Source organism: Schistocerca serialis, chromosome 1 (genome assembly GCF_023864345.2).
Source record: "Schistocerca serialis cubense isolate TAMUIC-IGC-003099 chromosome 1, iqSchSeri2.2, whole genome shotgun sequence".
In the NCBI taxonomy this organism is placed as follows: Eukaryota; Metazoa; Arthropoda; class Insecta; order Orthoptera; family Acrididae; genus Schistocerca; species Schistocerca serialis.
The window spans coordinates 400,640,428-400,667,207 of NC_064638.1; the positions used below are offsets into that span (position 1 = coordinate 400,640,428).

The 26,780-nt window shown below is 40.0% G+C and overlaps 1 protein-coding gene across 1 annotated transcript; it reads right to left on the reverse strand.

Annotated features, from left to right (window-relative positions):
- Positions 1–1,670: 1,670 nt before the first annotated feature.
- Positions 1,671–26,132, reverse strand: LOC126475396 (histone deacetylase complex subunit SAP18-like). The gene is made up of 2 exons (XM_050103265.1): positions 25,915–26,132; positions 1,671–1,914 (listed from the first exon to the last, which is right to left on the reverse strand). The coding sequence occupies exons 1-2, from the start codon at positions 26,130–26,132 to the stop codon at positions 1,671–1,673; spliced, it is 462 nt and encodes a 153-aa protein (XP_049959222.1).
- Positions 26,133–26,780: the final 648 nt, after the last annotated feature.

Sequence of the window (26,780 nt, forward strand, 5' to 3'; positions counted from 1 at the left end):
CTTCTCCTCTATCTATCGCGTTGACGATCCTGTTTGTGAGGGTTCACGCGGATAACATCTCCATAGAAGGCCAGCCCATTTGCCCTAGTATTCTAATCATGATTTTCCTTTCCTTCAGATCTAAGTGTCCTGAGTGGACCACTCCTGTTCATCAAGACTTATTCAGAGGCGTACGGTTCCCCCCTTACTCTATTTGCCAGTTTTTTGCCTTTACGACTTTCCTAAGCACAAGGCATCTTAAGGAAACAGGAATATAACTTTAAGAGCGCCAAATTATTTTATGTTAGATGGAGCACCAGCGAAGTGCATAATTTGCTCGTGTTGCAATAGGCTATAAGTATAGTATTTATTGTAAGTGACTGTGTTTCCAATGTGAGATCAGTTTAACATGCTCGTTGACATTATAACTCATATCGCAATGTTTGTAACATATAGGGTGCATAAAAATGTATAAGTTAATATATTATTTTACTGTGGTAAAAGGTATAACTAGCAACAGTGGCCAAAACTTGTACAATTATCGTTTGTATAAACTGTAAACTCAAAGTCTGCACTTGAATATACAGACTGAACAAAATTTCTATTCGCTCTTTGATCTAATAAATGAATAGTACAGTTTTGTCCTTAACGAAAAGTTTCAAAAATAGAAATTAGGACACTTGCATAAAAACAGATTACGGGATACTGAAAACTTTCAAGAGATACCGTTCAGTTGGAGAGAATATTGTCATTTACATATGACACTTACCGCCTACAGACAAAATGTTTCACTCCATATAACTGATACACAGATGGCGACAAACTCCCCATCCGGAATAATTTGTGAATACGAGTAAACAAATGCACACAGTAGAAACGTAGTAGATAAGAAGCCATGAATTTACTTGAAAAAAGAACACGTGAAAGAAATATTGCAATTTCTGCTTACCGAGGTTACGAAATGAAATTTACACGCATTTTGAATTATGGTCAGAGGTAGTACCAACCCAAGGAAAAAAATATGCCCGTGAGCGGAAATTAGAATTTTTTATTTCAAATTTTAACGGTGTAAATATAATGTTGGTACTTTGTAAGGTGAAAGACGAATATACAAAGACTCATAAACATAAAGAGATATTAATTATGATTTTTAATATAAGAAAAATGTGCGGGCAATTTTTGCCCTTGCTTGTTGGTTCTAGGGCTAATGAATGCTTCTTGGTTCTAGGGCTAATAAAGATAGTATGTGAACTGCAGCCGAGTTTTATCAATATAAGGAAATATCTTTCCTGAAGAAAATAATAATTGATATCTCGCTAGAACGGATATATTGAGCTTAGAAAAAGAAAAGTTTTCCAAAAACAAGGTATTTATTTGACTTATCAAGCTACCTTGGTAACTTCCAGCTAAATAAAAGTAAAAAAAATCCTCAAGGAAATTCTTTTCTGTTGAATAAATGGTGTCTCAATGTATATACATTACTCAAAATATACATCTTAGTATATACATCTTACTAAAAATATAAAACTTACTAAATTATACATCTTATTAAATATGTACATGTTACGTTAAAAAATACATCTTAGTTAAAAAAATAGGTTTTCCTTAAAAAGTAAATCTCACTTAAAATATACTTCTAAAATATACAAGTTGTTTAAAAATCAAGTAACCGAGTGGTCAGTTGAAACACATCAGTACGAGTAGCGCGGCCTGCGGCCGGGTAAGACGGCGACGTCGAGGAAGTCCCCCGGGCAGAAGTTGGCCTGCGCCAGCGTCTTGCCGTCGTCCAGACCGGCGACGCCGCAGCACACGACGCCCACCTCCTTCATCGCGTAGCTGCCCGGCTCGGATTCCGGCCTCTTGTCAGGGAAGACGCGCGCGAACACCAGGTGTGTGCCGTCGCTCGCCACGTCCGGCATCAGCCGGGCCAGGCATCTGTCGCACGCAACACCCCACACACACACGTCATTATGGACTAACTAATGGATGTCAAATGCGAACCTTAATGTCCATTTTAGAAAATGAGGGTAGCCCAACGAGCAGCGGAACGATTTGTGCTGGTCGGAAAAAGAAGAGTCAGGAAATGTAGAAATTTGTGGTAAGTTTCTATGGGACCAAACTGCTGAGTTCATCGGTCCCTAAGCTTACACACTAAGTAACCTAACTTAAACTAACTTATGCTAAGGACAACACACACACACATTCCCGAGGGAGGACTCGAGCCTCCGACGGTGGAAGCCACGCGAACCGTGGCAAGGCGCCCAAGACCGAGCGGCAACCCCGCGTGGCGAAGGGTCAGAAAACAAACAAACGGATAAGAGAGGATATGAAGAGAAGGTGTGTCAGGGAGGCAGTTATAATGGAGGTAGACTGGCCGTGTAGTGAAACAAAATGATGAGCTACGGATGAGGGATATTCTCCAAAAGGTTCCTCGTGATAAGAAATGACAGAATGGATGGGACTCCAGCTCCAGGAATAGATCAGCTGGCGTACATATCTTATCAAGATTACCCAGACACCCCTCTGTAATGCGGGATCTGCCAGTAGGTGTCAGGAGAGGGGGCCTGCCAGTGTTAAAGGACGCTGGGAGTATTCTGTTGTCAGTAATAAATGGTTCAAATAGCTCTAAGCACTATGGGACTTAACATCTGAGGTTATCAGTCTCCTAGACTTAGAACTACTTAAAGCTAACTAACCTAAGGACATCACACACATCAAAGCCCGAGGTTGGATTGCAACCTGCAACCGTAGCAGCAGCGCGGTTCCGGACTGAAGCGCCTAGAACCGTTGTCAGTAAAGAAGTAGTAATAGCATAATTGGTTCGTCAGGAGAGCTCAGTGACCTCAAAACGCGGACAAGTCATTTGATGTCAGTTGGGTAACAAATTCACCAGATATGTTCCCGCCCTTCTAAAGCTGCCCAAATTACCTGTTGATGATGTGACTCTGATGTGGAAACGCGAAGGGACAACATCTGAACTAAGATCAGGCAGACCTCATGTACTGACGGACAGAAACCATCAAACAATGCGAAAGTTGGTTGCAAAAAATCGCATGAAAGAAGGAATCACATCTGAGTTCAGAAGACCTATCAGGAGTCCAGATAGCACAATGATGGTGCATAGAGCGTTAAAAAGAATGAGATACATAGCTCCTCAAAATCCACACATTTCTATAGCCAGTGCCAACCAGCGACACAACGTGATGTGAAGAGAAAGGCCATTGGAAGAAGAATGATTGAAAATGAGTGATTTGGAGTGAGGAATCGCGGTGCAGCCTGTGTCAATCCAATGGAAAGGTTTGGGCTTGGCGAGTGGCTGCAGACATTACATCTCATCATGTGCAGTGTCACCAGACAAATACAAGGGAGCTGGTGGTAAGATATGGAAGTATTTTTCTTGGCCAGCCGGGGTGGCCGACCGGTTCTAGACGCTACAGTCTGGAACCGCGCTACCGCTACGGTCGCAGGTTCTAATCCTGCCTCGGGCATGGATGTGTGTGATGTCCTTAGGTTAGTTGATTTAAGTAGTTCTAAGTTATAGGGGACTGATGAGCACAGAAGTTAAGTCCCATAGTGCTCAGAGCCATTTGAACCATTTGTTTTTCTTGTTCAGCGTATGGTCCCCTTATTACCCTTAAGAAAACGCTAAACGAAGAAGGCTATGATCACATTTTACATCCTTGTGCACTGTGTACAGTAGAGTAACACTTGGGCGACGATGTTTATTTGTATCAGTGTGACAATGCACCCCATAATGAAGCAACATTCCTCAAATGGCCTGGCCTGTGATAGAGTCCTGAGCTCAAACCAACGGACCACTTTTCGGACGAATTAGAATGTGTACTTCGCTGCAGGAGTCACATCCATAAAATGTCTGGGAGTATGGACAATATAAGGAGCGATTTCTTGTGGATGAAAGACCTAAAACAAGTCTTGTTAATGGCAGATCACAGAGCCGTAAAAGAGAATCCTCCTGAACTGTAATCCACTCGTAAAGCAGATAGCTTACAAAACCACCGCTCGATCGATGGTTTAATGTTTCAATTCAGTCTGGATACGAAGCAAACAGGATTGACCGTAGGAAACAGAGAAGACCAACCAGTTTCGTCATAGGATCAGCTAGTGAGCGGAGAGAGCGCCGCGGAGATGCTCATCCAACACCAGTGGCAGGCGGTACAGGAGAGGCGTTGTTCATCACGATGTGATTTATTGTCAGTATCCTGCAGCAGTACATTCCTACGTACCTGAATATCTCTCTGAAACACCAAGATGGTAAAATTCGAGAGATTCGAATTCATATGGAACCTTATCAGTTATCGTCTTTCCCCACGTCATCAGCGACTGAAGTAGGAAAGGGCAGAATGCACAGCAGTACATGAAATACCCTGCGCCACACACCATACGTCGGCCCGCAGAATGTAGATGTAGATGAAGACTGATTGATGGTATTCAAAGAAGACCGGTCATGACGAGGAAGATAAGACACGCAAAATTACGCATCAGTACGTGAAGATGATGATGACGTAGGATGTAGGAATCTTAGTGTGGGAAGTTGCCTACGGACTGCCACAGGACCGTGCCATCAGAGAATCCGATGACACTGACGCTGATGACGTTGACCCTATCTCACAACTAAAACGAAGCTCTGTCCGAACAGTCCTTGAAGGATCAACAGTACCAACCGATCGCCGTGTCGTCCTCAGCCCACAGGCGTCACAGAATACGGATATGGAGGGACATGTGGTCAGCAAACAGCCGCTACTTTATCGTCTAGTAGCTCCTCAATTGGCCACGCTTGCCGACAGCGCTCGGCAGACCGGATGGTCACCCATCCAAGTGTTAGCCAAGTCAGACAGCGCCTAACTTCGGTGATCTGACGGGAACCAGTGTGACCACTGTGACAAGGTCGTTGGCTCTATCTCACAACTGAATGAAAAAAATATATTAATCGTGCTATGTTATAGCAGTAACTGAGGAATTTAACGCAAAATCCCCGTCACCCTCGCCTTGATCCGCTCATCCCAGAAAAGGCTCGAAGGACTGTTAAACATGTGCTAAGACTATCGTCTATGCCAGTCTGTATCCTTAGATGAGATTTTGATTCAGCTGTCAGCAGAGTATAATGTTAGTGGAGACAAGTGGTTTTTAGCGCAGAGTAATCATACATTTTTTGAAACTCGCTTTGTCGGTAGATGACATAGTTATGCTGTAAATCAACTTACACCATGAGCTGAGACTTCAGCAGGACCAGACGATAATAATTGGTCCATGCTAAAATTAAAGACCTCGAAAATATGAAATCAACTGCATCGCAAAGTGACCAAGAAAAAAGTACAGTCGAATTGTCGGAATAGATGAAGCAAAGTTCGTGTTACATCATGTTTGAGGTTAGTAACACTTACTTCACCACGGTATTTTTACAGGCAGGCGATGGCTGTATTTTGCAGTAAGAAACATTGAGCCAGGCCTGGTTACAGCCTATGTGTTACAGGCAATGTGTGGAAACTACTGTTGACCAAATAATGTAGTATTTTCCCCCACTAGGCACTTCGTTTTTGAGGTGGCTAATTGCCCACTTTAAATTAACAATATTGCTAGAGACAGTTTTAGAACATAAAGACTAATGGTAGCTTAAGTGTTGATCAACAACCTTATTAGATGATGGTGATTTAAAGCGATTTAACTACAAGGTAATCAGTTCCTCTTTCCCTCGAAGTCTTTGAATAGATGGTGCAAATCAGTTATCGAAATGATAATCTTACTAGTCTTGATTAACATCTGTCGTGTTCAGCTTTTACCCATGTGGTTAGAAAGGAGAAGCAATACGTCTAGTAGTAATGGTGTAGGTTGTAAGATGCACTTGGTAGGAGAGAGGGGGGGGGGGGGGGGGAGGGAAGGGGCTGCCTTCGTGTAAGCGGTCGCTCTTCGGTGCTGTGTATTATCTACAGTGGGAGGCGTTCCCCTTCATGCTCGAACCCCGCTCCCCACCCCACCCCACTGACATCAATACATAAATTACACAGAGGGCAAATTACAAGATATCAGTGTCAACAAACACGCCTCTTATGCCGAAGTTTTTTCTTAGTCATTAAGAAATACATCCTTTGGTAAGAACTGAATTACAAAAATTAAAGTTTTCAAATAAAATTCACGACTATCATTTATCTGTTCGCTGTACAGAAATACCTTTGGCAGTATGAAAAAATGGTTCAAATTGCTCTGAGCACTAAGGGACTTAACTTCTGAGGTCATCAGTCCCCTAGAACTTAGAACTACTTAAACCTAACTAAGCTAAAGACATCACACACATCCATGCCCGAGGCAAGATTCGAACCTGCGACCGTAGCGGTCGCGCGGTTCCAGACTGTAGCGCCTAGAACCGCTCGGCCACTCCGGCCGGCGGCAGTATATTTACATCAATCTTAACGAACAGTCAGTTACTGGTAACGCCTAAAAAATAAGAATGAATGATAACAATGGAGGGGCCTACATCAATTAAGAATGGCGGGACCAACGATAAAGCCGTATTTGTGGTACGTAGGGATACCTCCCACTGAACGAAAGGGTTATGCAAAACAACCATGGAAGACTAAGTACTCTAGACAATTTGTAATAAGTGCTTTAATATAGTGCTGCCGGTGGCATTTTATGTTATGTTTTCTTACTAAAGATAATTCAAACCTTTCTGGATACTCCAAAAACCCGTATAATATTGACGATACTAATTACGTTCAAAATAAGTGTGACTTCAAAATGAAATCTCCTAACAGAATATCACTGCTGTCAGACTACATGAACACCAATGAAACCTTTACGAAATTACATAAAATACGCAGTAGAGCATGCGACGAGCTATGCCAGTACCATAACTTTCTGGTTCCAACAGTTTCTTGGTGTGCACTAACACAGCAGATTACCTAATTTTGCTGCTCAGATGAATTATTCTTCGCGTTATTTTATGTCGATGGTCTGGTCAGAGAATGCTGTCTTTATGGAGAAGACCTCCACGATACATAGGTTCAGAAAGCTATGCGATTCGAAAATATTTTGATCCATGAGACAATGAACATGGCGATGGTATATCTCGCAGTTTTAAGATAATAACACAACGGTGAGACTGAAATTCCGTAAAATTATATTTTCCGAATTTATCCCTGATTAAAAAGAAAAAGCATCTGAATTCATCGAGAGGCTGTTATGATCCGTAGTGAACATTTGATCTTATCTTTGTGAATTTTATAGAATAGACGATGTGTTTCTGCATGTTATGGTCAAATTAATGTTCAACAGGTTTTAGTACAGAGATCCAGCTGAGCTGAACAGTTTCAGGAGACTGATAGACAATAATTTGACAAGATGGTGCAGTGATAGTGTATCTAGTGGACAAACAGACGTCATTAGAGAAATCTTGTGGAAGTTTATGACTGTATGTCAGTCCACACATGAGCTAGGCAAATATACCGTTGCATCCCAAGTTTTATCAATGAAATAACTTTCAGTGCTATAGATTGTATTTCATTTTATCCTTCAAATATATGCTTCGATCTGACATGTGCCTTTGTCCGTTAATTACTTTTGGATCACCCCAGTTCTCAGATCTCCTGAAGATAGACGTTGACTGTGGATATTGTATCACAGACACAGTCCCTTTGACTGTTCAGAGAAGTCACAAAACCTGCCCAAATATGTCAACAATCATGCATAAGCAGCGCCTATTAGACGGACGGGGCCCGACAGTCGATCAGTTCCAGTCATCCCACCAGGAAGGACGTTCACGGCTCGTATTGTCTGTAGTTCAAGCATGCCTAGACGGTCAATATCACGGATCGATCGCGTCCGCATTGTTACTTTGTGTCAGGAAGGGCTCTCAACAAGGGAAGTGTCCAGGCGTCTCGGAATGAACCAAAGCGATGGTGTTCGGACACGGAGGAGATACAGAGAGACAGGAATTGTTGATGACATGCCTCGCTCAGGCCACCCAAGGGCTACTACTGCAGTGGATGACCGCTACCTACGGATTATGGCTCGGAGGAACCCTGACAGCAACGCCACCATGTGTAATAATGTTTTTCGTGCAGCCACAGGACGTCGTGTTATGACTCAAACTGTGCGCAATCATGGCGAGGTCCATCTTTGAAACCACGACACAATGCAGTGCGGTACCGATGGGCCCAACAACATGCTGAATGGACCGCTCAGGATTGGCATCACGATCTCTTCACCGATGAGTGTCGCATATGCCTTCAACCACACAATCGTCGGACACGTGTTTGGAGGTTACCCGGTCAGGCTCAACGCCTTAGATACACTGTTCAGCGAGTGTAGCAAGGTGGAGGTGCCCTTCTGTTTTGGGGGGCATTATGTGGGGCCGACGTACGCCGCTTGTGGTCATGGAAGGCGCCGTAATGGCTATGCGATTCATGAATGCCATCCTCCAACCGATAGTGCAACCATATCGGCAGCACATTGGCGGGGCACTCGTCTTCATGGACGACAATTCGCGCCCACATCGTGCACATCCTGTGAATGACTTCTTCAGAATAAAGACATCGCTCGACTAGAGTGGCCGGCATGTTCTCCAGACATGAACCCTATCGGACATACCTGGGACGGATTGAAAGCGGCTGTTTATGGACGACGTGACCCACCAACCACTGTGATGGATCTACGCCGAATCGTCGTTGAGGAGTGGGACAATTTGGACCAACAGTGCCTTGATGAACTTGTGGATAGTATGCCACGAAGAATACAAGCACGCATCAATGCAAGAAGACGTGCTGCTGGGTATTAAAGGTACCGATGTGTACTGCAATTTGGACCACCACCTCTGAAGCTCTCGAAGTGTGGTGGTACAACATGCAATGTGTGGTTTTCATGATCCATAAAAAGGGCGAAAATGATGTTTACATTGATCTCTGTTCCAATTTTCTGTACAGGATCCGAAACTCTCGGAACCGAGGTGATGCAAACCTTTTTTTGATGTGTGTCTAATTTGTTTCTTCTCAGTGATTTAGTAGTTCCTGTCCGGGAATATTGAGTTGCTGCGAGTTTCCCGATTGCTGCACATGGTAATGTTCATCTGTCCCTTCATTGCAGTTGACATTCCGATAGATATTTAAAGATTAAAGTCATCCACCTCCGTTACTTTACTTTTTTCAAATGTAATACTATTCTTTACTTCGCTCACATTATTCCCATTTTCAGTGCAACTTTTGTTTGATTTTAAGTGGAATCTCATGAACTGAAGTAGGTAATGTTAGAACATCGGTGACTGGCAATGAACACCCTTAAATGCACAACATAAATTAAATTTTTATGCAGATTACTAAACTTGTAAAACACAATAGAGGCACGGTTCCCAACATGAATGAGAGGATCTCGAAAAGGTTACAGATAAGATAGTAGTGATTAAGTAGTTCAAAGGAAGCAGAAAGCTTCCAACACGAATAATGAACATTTGCTAATGGTGTTATAAAACAATGAAGTAAAATCAATACCTAACACGTTTTTGATCGATGCCACATACAATTTTGCAATGGCGAAGGAAGGTTCAAATGGTTCAAATGGCTCTGAGCACTATGGGACTCAACTGCTGTGGTCATAAGTCCCCTAGAACTTAGAACTACTTAAACCTAACTAACCTAAGGACATCACACACATCCATGCCCGAGGCAGGATTCGAACCTGCGACCGTCGCGGTCGTGCGGTTCCAGACTGTAGCGCCTTTAACCGCTCGGCCACTTCGGCCGGCCGCGAAGGAAGGAAAAAGTCTTTAAATCGACAAGCTTCACATTAGGTGAACAATGTCTGGACCCAAAAATTAACTTACCACAGCGTGAGTGAGCAATAGCTTGGTTTATACCAACATACGACAGGTTTGAACCTCACAACAGCCCGTTATCAAGCGCTAACTTGTTGCGGTGAAAAACAACAAAATGAACAAACGACTCATAGCTGGAGCTGTCGTGTTTTATCAGATTTTGAGTAGTATCTGGTTTGAATAGAAAGTCTATACATTAAGTATATTTTTAGCTTTTCCGAAGTTCATTAGAGAACATTATTCGTAAAACACCTAAATTGTCCATCAATTATTTAAGTGTTTCCGATTGTTTTTAATAATGAAGAAATGTGCACAACGCACAAGGAATATCACAAAAATACAGAAAAGTAGGAGAATCGTGTTGGAATGTGACAATGCACATTTACACTTAAACCACCACAAACTCTCGAAATCTTAGCTATGGTGACACACTGACCCTTAGCGCAATCACAAGTCTATCTTTGTTGCTAACACGTTTAATGCGACTCATCGAGACTTGTTAACCCATTACGGGTGATAAGTTCTGCGATTTTTAATTCTGTGTTGAATCCTTCGTTGTCGTCGCGCGCTTTAAATTTAACTGGCTTTAAGAATAAAACTGAAATCTGAGAAAAAAACATTGTTTTAAACAGAAAAATTTCCATCGACTGATTTGCTGCATATTACATACAAAAACATGAAATGTATGAAGGTGTGGGAGGAGGGAGTTACTATCAAATAACTTGTACGCAAACGTTTTGCGGGTACGTACTGCCTGGAATGTCGAGGTAAGATGGAGATGACGCTCTGCAGCGCGTCTTGTTTGACATGTGCCTCAATGAATGAGGCGGTTAGCGCCAGACCAATGTAGCCAACATCAGGGAAAAAATTTCATATCGTCGTTCGTTTTCTGCGTTTCGTAACCCATCACGACCCCAGTGGAATTAAAGCGTATTCGGCAGGGATTTTCTTACAATAAAATCTAATATTTGCATAAATGTCACATCATTCATAACTATAATACAAAACTAGCTTAGCGCCCGTTGCCTCCCTCGCGTAGACTGTATGGACTGCAGGGGTTTTTTTGTTTTCGTTTTTATTTAATCCAGTTGTATGTTGTTCACATATTTCAACATCTCCTAAGCTCTTCACGCTAATTAATGCCATATAAGCATTGTCTTTTCCGAATGTACTTCTGACCAAAAAGCGATTCCGATATCTGGAGTCCAAAGTTTTAGTTAATCATGCCTTTCGGGTTCTTGTGTAGATACTTCTATAGCATCCTTCATCCCCTAACAAATTTCCCCTAGCAAATGTTTCTTTGTATCGAACCAAGAAGTGGAACGTTAATTTTCATAATTTAATTTTAAGATTTTTTTGATGTAAAGAAATATTTTATTAAAAGTTTTCATCCCCAATTGGACTCCATTATGGGTTGAATTTCCAGAAACACCAAAACAGGTATTTTTTAATTTCTAACCGAGAAGCCAAATATCAAATGGCAAAGAAGTAGTCTTAAAAATCCTTTAGTAGCTCCTCAGTAACTATTCATTAAAAAAAAACTTTCATGTACTATTTTATTCAGCGGCTGTAGCATTGTTATATCAAGTCCCATGTAATTGTTTAAAAAATCTCTTATTAACAATCTTTTTTATAAAAATTAACTTTTGATAATCATTCATCTCAATTTAAAGAACTTACAAATTTCTCCAATCCATGGTCATTCCGATTATTGTAAAGAAAAATCAGTTGTTTCTTTTTATACATGACAAATCTATCGGCCGGCATTGCACAGGGTTGTGCCAGACAAATTTCTTATAGGAGCAGATATATACGCGTTATCCGGCGACCTTATTGAGGTAAGAATTTTCAATTTATTCAGAAAAATCTTTCAGGGCCATGACGCAGCGCTGCTGACGTCCAAAATTCACCAGTTTAAATTCACAGTCAATTATTGAAAGGTTATAAGTGAGCCACAATTTTTTTATTGATTAATTAGTCACATTATATTATTGATAGGTTACGCAATTTATTTATTGGAAGGTTACGATAAATGTCGATGTTATAGTTATAATTTTTACTGTTGGAAGGCTGGAACCGCGTGACCGCTACGGTCGCAGGTTCGAATCCTGCCTCGGGCATAGATGTGTGTGATGTCCTTAGGTTAGTTAGGTTTAAGTAGTTCTAAGTTCTAGGGGACTGATGACCACAGCAGTTAAGTCTCATAGTGCTCAGAGCCATTTGAACCATTTGAACTGTTGGGAGGTTTCGGCACTTTTCTGTTGGGAGGTTACACTAAATGTGAATACTATTCATATTATTTTTTGTGAGGAAGTTACACGGCTGATTTCCAAAAATGTTGAAACACGTACTATTCATTTTCTGGCAGAGAAATCCAATACCAGTTTTCGTAGTTCTGTGAAACAGGTATTTCTTTCATCTCTAACAGATAAGCCAAACAGCAATTTTCAAAGACTTAGCTTTAAAAATGGTTTGCAATGGAATATTTTCATGAAACGTTTGACGCTCTACTTTCCCCCCTTAGGAATGAATTTCCAAGAACAGTGACAAGCGTGTGTTTTAAATCTAATGGGGATGTCAAATACAAATTTTCATACCTTTAGCTTTAAAAATGCTTGCACAGTGAAATATGTCCATAGAAACGTTCAGCCTCCCGTTTAACCACCATAGGGGTTGAATTTTCAAAAACAGTGAAACACGTATATTTTTTATTTCTAACTGAGAAGACAAATTTAAATTTTTACAACTTCAGCTTTAAAAATGCTTTCATACTAAAATATTTTGACAAAAAACCTCATCCCCTATTTCATGCTCCTTAGCAGTTCAGTTCCCAAAAACAGAAACATGTACCGTTTATTTGTAACTGAGAAGTCAAATAGTATTGTTCATCGATATAGCTTTAAAATACTTTAGTAGTTCTTTAATAATATGTATTTAAAAATACTTCTACCCTCAATCCCGGGTTCAATTCCCGGTGGGGTCAGGGATTTTCTCTGCCTCGTGATGACTCGGTGTTGTGTGATGTCGTTAGGTTAGTTAGGTTTAAGTAGTTCTAAGTTCTAGGGGACTGATGACCATAGCTGTTAAGTCCCATAGTGCTCAGAGCCATTTGAACCATTTTTCTACCCCCAAAGAATTAAATTACCAAAAATGTGAAAGACATATTTCCAAGAAGCCAATACAAATTTCGTAAGACTGGCTTCAAAATTCCATTAATAGCGACATTTTTCAAAAAAAACCCTTGATCACCTATTTCACCCCCTTACGGTTGGAATGTCGAAAAATCTATTCGTAAACGACGCCTACAGTATAAGATCCACACCTTCTCCAAATTTCAAGTTTCTATCCTTAGCGGTTTAGGGTGGGCGATGATCGGTCAGGCAGTCTGTCTATCAAGGCATAGCCCTTATATACAGAGATTGCCGGCTCTGCAGCGGGACTACGAAGTTATCAGCTGGAAACATTTTTCAGACATACAGCTCTAGTTTACATGTAACAGGCAGATTTGCCCCAAGAAATTCTGCGAATCTCAAGTTAAAATCTATAGCCATATTTCTCTGCTTGAGGTACAGTACATTGCTTGACTACAGTGAAGGAAAAGTCGACAAGTATATTTATACACAGAAGTGTATTGATAAGAAATGTTTTTACAAAATGACTATTTCAGTAACGAAATTGGGCATTTGTATTTTCGGGTACTTAGTTATTAATTGCGTATCACAGTAGCCACTTGAATTACTTGTAATAAAAAAACATAAGCGTCCACCAAAATCATGGTACTGGTGACAGCCTGATCGGTAACGTAACCAGAGCTTCAACATAGGTTTGGAAGGTGAGAACTTTGTTTTGAGATGGTGAATGTAACGAAACTGAATGCAAAATGAACGTTATCGTAAATTACCAGTTAGTACAGAACCGGGAAGCCATCGTTCGCTCCATATTTAAAGAAAGTTTCTTTATGAAAAGTAAAACTTTAAAGAAAATTTAGAAAGGTTTAATTAGATAGTCAAATCTCTGACAAGTATTTTGTTGCTTACTGTGCGTATAATTCAGTGAGTGGGGAGTGAGACGGCATACGTCCTACGTAACTCTTACCAGAAATAGTGCTATCGTCGTTGAGAGGAAGAAAGAACGTAGTGCATATTGCTTTGCCACCCTCACTGAAAACTTCTAGTTCTAAATATCAGGCGTGGAATGACACAGTGGCATTGACGCTGCACAAAACCTATAGGTTGTATTACAAAATCCTTTTGACCTGAACGCTGCATTTATCAGTGGGAGAGAGTGTTGTACTTGGAGGGAAGTGTACCTAGGAACAAATATTGTTTCCTGGTCGGTGTTTCTATTGGTGACCTGTTTTAGAATCGCATTAAGGAACGCGCAGCAGAGACCGGCATAAACATGCTTCCGACGTTTTTTTTTAATTTTTTCATGCTGTTGTGAGACATGAGGTTGTGCTTTGTTCTGCGTTTGTAAATATTACGAGTTCTACGCATGTAATAACTGTATAGTATATCAAAGGTAGAAGTGTACTTGCGGCGTCGATGGCTTTTTTGTCGCGTGCTGCTGTTGGTAACTGTTCGCAGAGTGAATGACTGGAAGTGAACACGACGAATCATGAATCGGAAACCAATGAGAGAATATCGATCTGTAAATTTCGTGATCTGTACTGTATCAAATTACAAGGGCGATAAGGAATATATTGTGCGGAATTTTGTCATATAAAAGAGTATTCTACAAAATTTGCACTGTACTCTTCGGTTTCCGCGACTTCGGAAACAGGGGAATGTCGAAAATACCTAACAAAACAGCAAGTATATTTATATTACTTTAAATCTATTTTTTTCGGGAGAACGACGCCTCAAACCCACATACAGCCATCCTGATTTAGGTTTGCCGTGATATCCCTAAATCGCTCCAGACAAATACCGGGACGGTTCCTTTGATAGGGTGTGGACGATTCCCTTCTCCATCCTTGGCGAAATTTGAGCTTGTGCTCCGTCTCTGATAACCTCGATGTCGACGGGACTTACCCTTAAAATCTATTTTGAGGATATTGTAGTTTCTTTATTGTTGCATATTTTTAAGATTAGTTACATAATGTGTGGATGGTTGAGCCATACTTAACCATCCCTGCTCAAAATTTTACCTGAAACGTAAGGTATTTTTTACCGAGGAACACGCGATATTTGCAAGTTAACTGAATTTGCTAAATGTCTAACAATTTTCTCTCTGTCGAAAAGTGGGATCTGAATTACTGTCGACAGCTTCTATTTCAAAAAGTAATTTGTAATCGTTTTTGTAGAGCTTCTGCTTAATTTGATTTCACGTATCGATTATTGGTGTATAGCAAAGTAATAATGTAACACACGGACTATTAAATTTGAATAGAATATTTGCTCCTAGGTGCAAGACTATGTTGCATCTTGGAAATTTTCAAAATCTACTAAAAAAGTACGTTAAATTTCCATTACAAGCCTGGTAAGAGGTAAAATCTAAAAAGTGTAGAACGGCACGATAACCGCCCCTACGCTGTTCGTGAGCTTTCCGGTGAAGAGTTAAAGTTCTTCTGGTTATATTAAAATTTCGATTTATTACTGATAATTACATCTATTTGGAACTACGTATCGCTGTCTCCATTTTAGCTGTATACTTCAAGAGTATTTTCCAATACTAGCTACGATATCTGTAAGATACATACTGTTTTTCTTTCGTACTTCGTATCTATGGCTCCACTACAGCTGCTGAACTACTTTCTACGATACCTGATTCGTTACGGTTCGAACAAATGTTTCTCTTATTTATGAGTAATTGATCATAACAGTTTTAATTTGAACTGTTTTTTCCGATGTAGTAAGTTCTCGGGAAAAATTCTAGTGTCCAATTCCATTCGTCTGCTTTGATCAATGACGTCATAGCAAAGGCAAGGAATTATGCTACAGAGAGACAATCTTTGAATGCAGTAGATTATATTCATAAAGAATCAAATGAAGCTGAAAGGGTACAGTACCGCCCGACATTGAAAATAGGTACAACTTACTTCATTATTTTTGTCAGAACAACACATTTTTTTTGTAAAATAACTCAATTTCAATTAATACAGCGAAGCCGGATACCAGTGTGGGAAAGAATGACAATTTATTTATTTAATTGATCACATGTGCACTCCCACAAAATAAATCCCTACATCCAGTTTGGTGAGATCTGTGAAATGAATGAATGTATGGTCGTCTGCTACCCGCAGATAGTGAATGTGAATATATGATCATCTTTGAGACGATCCTTTGGCCACCTTTGGTGGCACCAAAGAGATGAAACTTACCGGAGCTTTGAGCGCCTGAAATGTGGCTGACCAATACGGTAGCATGGTCTTCCCCCACCTCGACAGAGGTGTGACAGGACCTAGAGAACGGTCATGTTTCAGTACTCTGCCGCTGGACCTTGTGCTGTTAAGACCTGTTTTAGTTGTGCTCCGTAATGACGAAAGAGTGGAGACATGGTATGCATGTGGAATATTTAAGAGTAGTTTGAAATATTAATTTCTCTATTTCAGGAACTTTTGTGGGGAGAATTAAATGTCAGGCAGGTAATATTAATGGGATTGTAGTAATCTTCGGAAGTGACCAACGGTCACAATGAAGCCACGTGTAGCAATAAGTTGAAATACTTCCGTGTGCTTAAGTTAAGCTGAATTACTAGCGTGTGTACAATAAGTTGAAATATTTAAGAAATAGCGTGTGTACCATAAGTTGAAATATTTAAGAAATGGCGTGTGCAGGACTTGAAATTAGAGATGAGTACTTCCACGTGGTGAGTACTGTGTGAGTCTCAAACTGTGTATGAGACAAAAGCTAAAGAGAAGTACTCGTCCATGGTATCAGTTGAGGACTCGCGTGTGTGATGAATACGTTCTTAATATTACTTTGCGTGATATGATTCCGTGTGACGCTAGATTCAAACTCTGAGAGAGAAGCAAGGTGAGTCGGCCGTCTATCCAGCAACGCCACTTGGCTTGCATTGTACAGGAAGACGTGCATATATCTCCAGAGTTCATAGTAGGAAAGTGGAATTATGAAGTGGGGCAGTGTCGTGTGAAACTGGGATAAATACTAATTGAAGTGGGAAAGCTGAAAGTGATAATGTTGTGACTATTTAGTGATTTGTATTTCTTATTGCAGTGTGATGTATGTCATGTAATTTGGGTATGTGTGGTTTGCATAGGAGAGTAGCAAGGTAGTTTCAAAAGATTAGTGGGTTATGCTTGTTCCTTCTCTATCGCTCGATCTGGAGGAAAGTTTCGTGATGATGATTGTGAGAGTCGAAGTGTGAGATATAATAAAAGATCCACCATCCTATCCAGAAGGTGCACTGTAGCGTTAAATAATTACGAGACCATAATATAGAGATTCACCAATGTAAAGCCATGCCCACTGGGCGGAATTTCTCATGTGTAATTGTTGTAGGTTATAGAATTTGTGTGCTTAGGTTATAGAATTTATCGGAATAAATAAGATAGTGAAAAGAAAAAGATTGGTGGACATTTCCATCGAATTGTATGTTGTCATGATGTCCCGAATTTATAATGTGTGCGCCATTCATATTCAGTGCGGTGGCCACGTGTTGATAAAAGCCGTTAAATAAAAGACAAAAAGAAAATGTGGTATTGCCAGTGCGTAGTGAACAGCTAGAGTTCTGTAAATCACTGATAGTCAGATGCGTGTTTCCGTTGCGTATTAATCATATAGGAGGATAACTTGTAACTTAAGCGTGAGTACTAGAGTTCACGTTACTCGATAAATAAGAATGAATCCACTCGCTTGGCAGACCACTCATCTTGCAGGCCTGACTGCTTGATGCCACAGTATGAGCAAGGCATGTGGGTGCTTCTCAAAGCATACGATAAAATTACAGTCACAATTCACGCGATTATTTATTTAACCACGAACTATACCGAAATGATGATATTATATATATATATATATATATATATATATATATATATATATATGTGTGTGTGTGTGTGTGTGTTAAATAGATATAAATTGTAATTTATGCGAGTAAGAAAAGTATAGAGAATCTTTAATTCTACTGCAGTATAACGCACAGTGAAGTCGTAATATTATAAAATAGTGTTGATTTACGATAATAACTATTGAATCTAACGAGACGACTGGGGGAAAGTGGGGGTTATTGGCGGATAGAAACTGAAATGCAACACAATAATGGGAAAATGAAGTAAATAATAACGTATATGAAACAGATGTATGAAATGTGAAAAAACCGACACAGAAATCCTAAATAAGCCCGTACACAGATAACGAAAATTCACAAAAAGTAACAAATATTGGAATAGGTACCTGTAATTGTCTTATATACATTGATTCTAGTTAACGATCTCGGATAAATTCTAATGCCCGATTCCAGTTGTCGGTTTTGACCAATGACGTCATACGTAAGGCAAAGATGCTGCATATCGGAAATCTATGAAGGGAATGAATCATACTCGTAAACAATCGAATATAGCATGTGAAAAATAATATTCACATTTAACGCGATTATTATTTACGCACGAATTATGTGTGAACGAGTTGAAGATAACCGTAATAAACAAGAACAGGAGTGTAAAAAATTTGTGTCTAATTAGTTTCATTATCATAATTTATGCAAGTGGAGGGGCACAGAGTACCATAAACTGTGTTACAGTATAGCGCTTGGTAAAATCGTCTTATTGCAAAATTACCTTAATTCTATTATTGGTTATTCATTCAAATGGGAGAAGCGCAGGGAAGTTTTGGGCGGAGAGAAATTAAATTAGAACAGAACAGCGGGAAAATGAAGCGAATTATAACAAATACGAATTACTAACATAAAATATGGAGGAACGAACACAGTAAATCCTAAACAAGGCAGGAACTCAAGTAACGGTAATCCATTTAAAATTAGCAAATATTGGAATCAGTAACTAGAGTTGACCTATAGAAGAGGCCATTTCTAGTTACCGATTCCAATATTGCTAACTTTACTGTAGAAGTTCAGAGAGGAGCTACGAGTGCAGAAATTGTATTATATTTAACACAGAATCTGGAAAAACGATATACTTAATGAAATAGCGAATAGGTGGAATCGGTAACTAAAATTGACCTATATTAGTAGGTTATCGATTCAGATGTTTGTATCTGTTTTGCGGTAAATCGGATCACAATTACGAGCGGAATAATCTTATTACATTTGAGACATCTGCTAGAAGAAATCGATTCATTTACGAAGCATCAAACAGAATGAACTATCGAATAGTTGGAATCTGTAACTGGAATTGACCTATGTCAGAGGTGAATTCTAGTTATCGATTCCAATGCTTGTAGCTGTTTCGCGGTAATTCTGAGAGCAACTACGAGCGGAAAACTGTAATTACATTTGAGATAACTGCTGGAAAAATAAAGATGCAATTAATGAACTTTGGAATAGTCGGAATCGGTAACTAGAATTAATCTTATAGGTCAATTCTAGTTACCGATTCCAATATTACTAACTTTTTCGCAAAACTTCAGAGAGCAATTACGAATGCAGATATTGTATTATATTTTCCACACGCACTGCAAAAAGGATGTAAGTAATAAACCATCGAATACCTGGTATCGTTAAGTCGAAGTAACCTATATAGGAGTCACTTCTATGTACCGATTCCAATATTACTTTTTCGCGGTAGTACAAAGAGCAATTACAAGCGCAAAAATCTTATAACAAATGAGAAACCTGCTTAAAAAACGTTCTTGTTAGTAAACTACAGAATATGACTAGATTTTCGAAAAATGAAAATCTTTACAAACATTACTGCACACTCAAAAAATAAAACGCAAAAATGACCAAACCTTTGTACCGCCATCAGGAATGAAAGTAAAATTAAGAGAAATATAGCAAAAACTTCGATAAGGAAAACATAAAAGTACCAACAAAAAAAGAAACTTACCACATATGATCTTCCAAAGGAGTGAATGATGGAGGGTGACAAGAAGAACAAAATAGGAACATAACAAGAAATAATAATGTCAGGAGGTCAAACTATAACGAAATACGCAAAATGCAGAATAACTAATCAAAAATTTAATGAGAAACACAAACTGCGAGGCATGAAAGAGGCACCACCCAAATCAGTTCTTCCCTACCACCGGTCCTCAACCACACGCAAAATTTTAAAATAATAAAAAAAATGATATCACAAGTCAATCACAAAAACCCACCGGCACAAGACACAGCAATCCCCTCTCCCCAACATTGTAAGCAAAAAACATTAAAATTACAGAAAAACTTCCTCCCCCCCCCCCCAAGAGTAACCAAAAAAGTAGCAAGCCCATGGTAGGCTAAAGTAACAGAAAAAAACGCAGCGTAAATCAAGTAGATAATATCAGATCCACCAACACCTAACTAACACAACGTGGCTTCTATATTTTGTTGACTATTTTCATAAATGGGTCATTCCATGCCAAGTGGTCTAAACCTTCCCACCATCATGTCTCCAATTTTCTTCAAATTTTATCTGTAGCACTAGTCAAGTGCTAAATTAAGTTTCTCAAGATTTCAAGCCTCTAGCTGCAATACTTGCTGATCTACACCCCCTTGTCTGAAGGGTAGTAAGTTCGCATGCGCGCGACATCAGACAAAATGCCATTTTTGGGGTCTCATAAAATTGAAACCAATTCATAAGAATGGTTAGTAAGATGAGACCCTGTACAGTTTTTTGTGCTGATTCAAACGAAATTAATTATAAGATTACTGATGCAAAATCCGGTCAAACAAGTCGACTCAAAGTGTACCCCTAATTCTGTCGTGACTTAATGCGACAAATTTTGACCAATATTCAGACTGCAATAATTTCCTTGCAGATAAAGATATGGACTTGAACTTTTTACCAAGTCTTATCTTTGTGCTGGACATAATACAGCTGGATTTCCAACTACCCAGGCTTTATAGTCGCCTTGCAAAATCTCTTCAAATTTGGCAGTGTCAGCGCAAATGGCTTTATTTACCAAAGTTCAAAGCCCATTACTACAAAATAGTCAGCCTGGATTTAATTGTGAATAGTATCATCTGAAAGAGAAACTCTTGCTCTACGAGATGGATATATTTTTCTTTTGCAACGCTTCCATTAAGTGCTTATTTACTCAGGTCAAAGTATCTTATATTTTGTGTGCGCAGTGCCCTGCGTTGGTCCATGATGGCTGAGCCATTACTGGTTATCACAATAAAACCAGCATCCCCATCGCCATAGGGGCCACGCCCGATAGCCATGCAGTAACAGCCACGGGTGGGTATCTTTACTGCAGGTTCCCAAGCCTGATTACAGGGTGTCTTTACCACAGGATCCCAAGCCTGATTGTGGGTTTCTTTATGCAGGTTCCCAAGCCTGTCTTCCTCAGTTACTTCATCATTCTGGAAGCATCGTTGATTTGCAAGAGAATGCTTTCAGGAAAACTGTATTGCCGACCAGATGATGTCACTGATGGAGCTGGAATAACACCAATGATAAGTTGTTCTGGAATCCAGCAAGTATCACGTCTTAAGGGCCAATAAAATGAACTTGCAGGACCATGAGGATGCATAAAGCTTATGAAAGCATCTTTCTGTTCGACTGAGATTTCAACGATGTTTCCAATCCACCATTTCTTTTCATAAATGCAAGCAACATACTGCCCAGGCTGAAGATCCATGACTTGAACTACTACTTCAGCAGCACTAATTTTGGCCAAAAAAGATGTCGCATCATTAGAAACTCTACTGACCTTAATTGTCGTCATATCAATGGGCAAAAAATGGTGGTTTTCTCTTGTGCCTGCTAGAGTGTGCCCTTGCAGGAATCTTTCTTCTTGAGAAGCTTTTTCTTCTTCAACTTCCTCTTTGCTGATGAAAAAGAATTTGATTCCATTGATATTATCATTGCAGAAGTTGAAAAGATCTTTGGGTGTTAGAATCTGGTTTTCATATGGACGTTGCAAACTTGCTCTTGCTGCCAACCGTTTTGTTGTGCCTCCAATGCCATCACAAGGCGACTTTCCATGGCTTGTTCCAAAGAAATTCCATTCTGCTGTTATTTCAAAATCTTCTTTGTGATAGCATAAGTTGAGAAAATTCTTGAAATTCTTATATTGTGCAGCTGAACCATCACTGAAGTAGTGGATGTGGCTTATTTTGGAAAATTGCATCTTCAGGTAATTGATTACTTTTCCAATGTAAACATGGACAGTAATCGTATCGTGTCGAAGGCAGTCACTAATAACACAAAGATTCACACATTGCACCTCTTCGTTTTCACAGTAGTAGACTACAAATGGATGAACTGTTGCTTGACTGTTTTCCCAGTGAAAGCCTTGCACTGCATCTTGAACAATAAATGAATAGTTTTCAGCAAAATCCATTAGTATTATGAATTCGCCTTCTTTCAAATCAGTTTTGAGAGCTTTCAGGTGCTGGCTTTGATGCTTGGCAATGTAGTGATGACAAGACAGGTTCCAAATTTTTGCTGCAATATCTTCAACATACTCTTCTGTTGAAAGCTGCTTTGTTTCTAAAGTATCCCTGTCGGTATGAATCCATTGTTTGTACTCAATCAGTTCTTCAGGGTCATTATCTTCAAAATATGTTGCAATAACTGCTTCTACACCTTCTGGACCAGGGCAGTTTTCACAACGATGAAGCATACAATCCTTGTTTTCCAAGCTGCAAACAGCTTTGCTAAGAATTTCCTTGTAGTCTTCATTGATTGATGCACCAGTGAGCATAAGCTTGACATTTTGGTGTATTGTACAGACACAAACTGAGTGCATTCCAGCAGAGCCAACTGTAACACACCATTTTGGTCTAAGCTCGCAAAACTTTGAGAAGCCAATTTCTGGTCCATTTTGCTTCTGATAAGACACGTACATTTCCTTCAAATTGCAAAGGAACAACCGCTTTTGCTTGTACACCTTTGTTCCTGAAATTCTCACAGGCACACAGTCTTTCTTCCCTGGACAAAGTCTGCTGAATTCGTCATCTTGAAAAAAGTCATGTACTTTCTGAACAACTTCATCTGAAAGCTTCCTTCCTTGCCGATTTGCTGGAAAAGCTAGAACACCTTGCTCATTCTTCAGTTTTCTCGCTTGCTTTACCATTCTTTCTGATACATTAAATGCTGTTGTCGTATCTTTAATTGTCCAGCTTCTTGGAACCAAGGTCAATATTTGAACTTTTGTCCTACGATTTGACACTTTACATTTTTCTTTCAACTCTTCTATAAGATTATCAAGATCTGCACAATTATTGCATGGGCGACTTTTACTTGAACTTGGCTGTTCATCGTAATTGATTCCTACAGCAGCAGCAATTTGATTCCCAATTAAACTTTGTGCATCCAAGATCTTTCTTTTTGCATAGCTTTGCTTATCTCTTTTACTTAGTTGTCTTCTTTTCAATGGTGAAGCACCAATAAATGATAAACTTTTGTTGATGGCTGGTTCAGTTTCATCCGTTGTGAAATCTTGTTCAGATTGGGTTGATAGTGATGATGAATCTTCTAGCTTTTGGTTCAGTGCCGACATGCAGCGAGGGCAAAGCTTCTGACCAGGTTTTATATCAATCACTTCTTTTTTCTTTAACAGGCAAAGTTTGGCAGCTGTTTCATTATCAAGCAGTCTAAGTCCAGCTTTTACATTGTGATTCCTCTTCTTGAATGGATTGCAACATTTCTTTTGCATCGCTTGATATTCATGTAGGAAGAGGGCTTCATGGTGGAAGCAAATGATGGAATTTTCGTCAAGTTTGGCTTCTGAACGCGAAACAAGCAATTTCTGGTCACATTCTGTGAAATCACTAAACGCTTTGAATCCAGTCTTCTTAGCATAGAAGATAACATGGCACTTCGATGCAGCAGCATCTTTTCCAATTGAACAGGGGGCCAACGATTCTTCTTCTTCATTAACTTCTGACATCTCTCACTGGCCAATCACTGAATAAAACACGAATGAAATATCCAATTATATCAGTAATTCTAAGCGACTATTAAGATTCAAATTCCTAGAAATGAAGAAAAATTAGTGCATCGCGCATACAAAATATAACAACTTTGATGTGAGTTAATGAGTACTTAATGGTCGCGTTGCAAAAAAAACAAATGTCAGTCTTGTAGAGCAAGAGTTTCTCTTTTAGGTGATACTATTCACAAGCAGATTCAGGCCAACTATTTTTTAGTAATTGGCTTGAAACTTTGGTAAATTTTACCGTTTGTGCTGACACTGCCTAATTTGAAGAGATACTGCAGGGCGACCATATGGCCTGGATCATTGCAAATCCGGCTGCATTATGTCTAGCACAAGCATGAAGCTTGGCCAAAAGTTCAAGTCCATATCTTCAACTGCAAGGAAATCATTGCAGTCTTAATATTGGTCAAAATTTGTCGCGTTGTGTCACGACAAATTTTGAAGTATACTTTGAGTCGAGTTATTTGACCGGGGTTTGCATGAGTAATGTTATACATAATTTCGTTGGAATCAGCAAAAAAAACTGTACAGGGTCGCATCTTACTAACCATTCTTATGAATTAGTTTCGATTTTATTAGACTCCAAATATGACATTTTTTTATGTTGCATGCACACGGACTAAGTACACTTCAGACAAGGGGGTCTAGATCAGCAGCTATTGCAGCTAGAGGCCTGAAATCTTGGGAAACTTACTTCAACACTTGACTAAAGCTACAGTTAAAATTTGACGAAAATTGGAGACCATGATGGTGGGAACTTTTTTCAGTTTTAGACCACTTGGTGTGGAATGACCCAAATGCAAGAGATATACAATAACCTTTAGGAATACTCTTGCTCCAACAGTATTCATTCAAATGGGCTTACCACACTGAAATCCTTCTCTTTCTCCGCCGAAACAGATTTTACAGCTTCCCAATACCCCTCGATAGTATTGGTACAAGACGGGGGTCTTGTGAGCTTTAAATTGAATATTGTGATTCACGACCAAATGATAATAACCCTTTTCACCCAACCTCTTGTTCGAAGCAAACTTATTCGACATGACTACGGAACCTTCTTTGACATATTCTTCTATTAATGATGTCAACACTTACTTAGTATGATTTGGTACGACCCTAAATACAACATCAGCACAATCCCCTCCAGAAACTACAACTCCTGGCCGGCCGGAGTGGCCGAGCGATTCTAGGCGCTACAATCTGGAACTGCACGACCGCTACGGTCGCAGGTTCGAATCCTGCCTCGGGCATGGATGTGTGTGATGTCCTTAGGTTAGTTAGGTTTAAGTAGTTCTAAGTTCTAGGGGACTGATGACCACAGCAGTTAAGTCCCATAGTGCTCAGAGCCATTTGAGCCAGCCAACTACAACTCCAAAAACTCGAAGCCCAACAACCTCATGCCCCCTTTCATACCTTCTCTTTCCAAAATGTCACTTTTCTACTTCGACTGTAACCTCTGGCCCCCAACGATCCCCTATACTTTACAAATTCCACGCAAACTTCTCTACAAAATAAAAACCAGTCAACTACAGTGCCACACGAAACCCCTGATTCGTGGATGACAGACTTACGAGAATATTAATACCAAAAATAGTAGGTTAACATGACTATTACTTCTAAATTCAGCCTCGATCTTTCGAACCAGGTCTCTCTGCGGAGAGATCTCCGTATATTATTTTTTCTGCACCTCTATATGTATTCGTCGGGAAGTTCGTGATGATGGAAGCTTTGTCAAAACCATATAATTTTCACAAACACTACACTTGCAGAATTCTGCAATAATGCCCAATGACTGCAAAAATCTTATAGTTGATTTACGGTCAGTCATTTTCCCAAAGAGAATTTTCTATGTAAACAAAACTGACTCATCTATGATGAAAAGCAATTGCGTGAGAAGTCAAGGTATTACAAATTACTACGACTTTCATACTTCGATAGGCAAACATTCTTCGATACCACCCACATATTCACTAGGTCACTGGTCAAAGCTGCCAGCTAGAATCGCAATTTCCTAGGTATTTTATATTTTTTGCGTGCGCAAATAAATTTAAGGTGCAACAGCACTGAGTGTCAAAGATAGTGTGCCACATAGTGTGGGCGGCTTACTTGGAGAGTTCGTCGAGCGTGGCGTCCATCCAGGAGTAGAGGTGGATCTCTGAAACTGGGGTTTGGCCATCTTGGTAGTAGGCGAGGCTGTGGTGCCGGCCCTCGCTAGGAAAGACTCGGATCAGCATGGGGCACGTCTTCTCGCGGTCGACCCGCGTTTGCTGTTGCCCGTCCGGCGAAGACCACGGGTCGCAAAGCTCCGTGCAACTGGCAGCCATCCTGCTCCCCTCAGACACACAACAGCTGCTCGCTGCTCCCACTCCTTGTACAACCAAACAGCCAAGACAACGCTCGCAGAGTAACGCGACGTCAAAGAGTAAAAGGGAAGGCGCTACTGGTAATAAGAGTTCCATGAGCCAGTTTCAGGACTGATATTGTAAAAAATGGATATCTGCACCTACACTACATCCGTACTCTGCAAACCACTGTGAAGTGCATGGCAGATGGTACTTCCCATTCTGCCACGTATTAGGATTCCCGGGTCTAGCGCAGTAGGGTAGGATAAATTCTAGTGTCCAATACCACCCGTCGGCTTTGACGAATGACGTCATGCGTAAGGCAATGATGCTGCAACGGACAATCTATGAATGGGACGGATTATACTCGTAAACAAACGAATGTAGCATGTCATAAAATAATACATTTAACGCGACTATTATTTACGCGCGAATTTTATTTAAACGAGTTGAAGATGACTGAAATAAATAAGAACACGAGAGCAGTTACGAGTGCATATATTACATAATATAATAGAACAGCGTTGTTTAGAACCCGTTGCCAGAGATGTGGAAGGCATAGTATACCGTTAACAGAGCATATTCTATTATATTTTCCACGGTGTACTGCAAAAACGATCTAAAAAATGA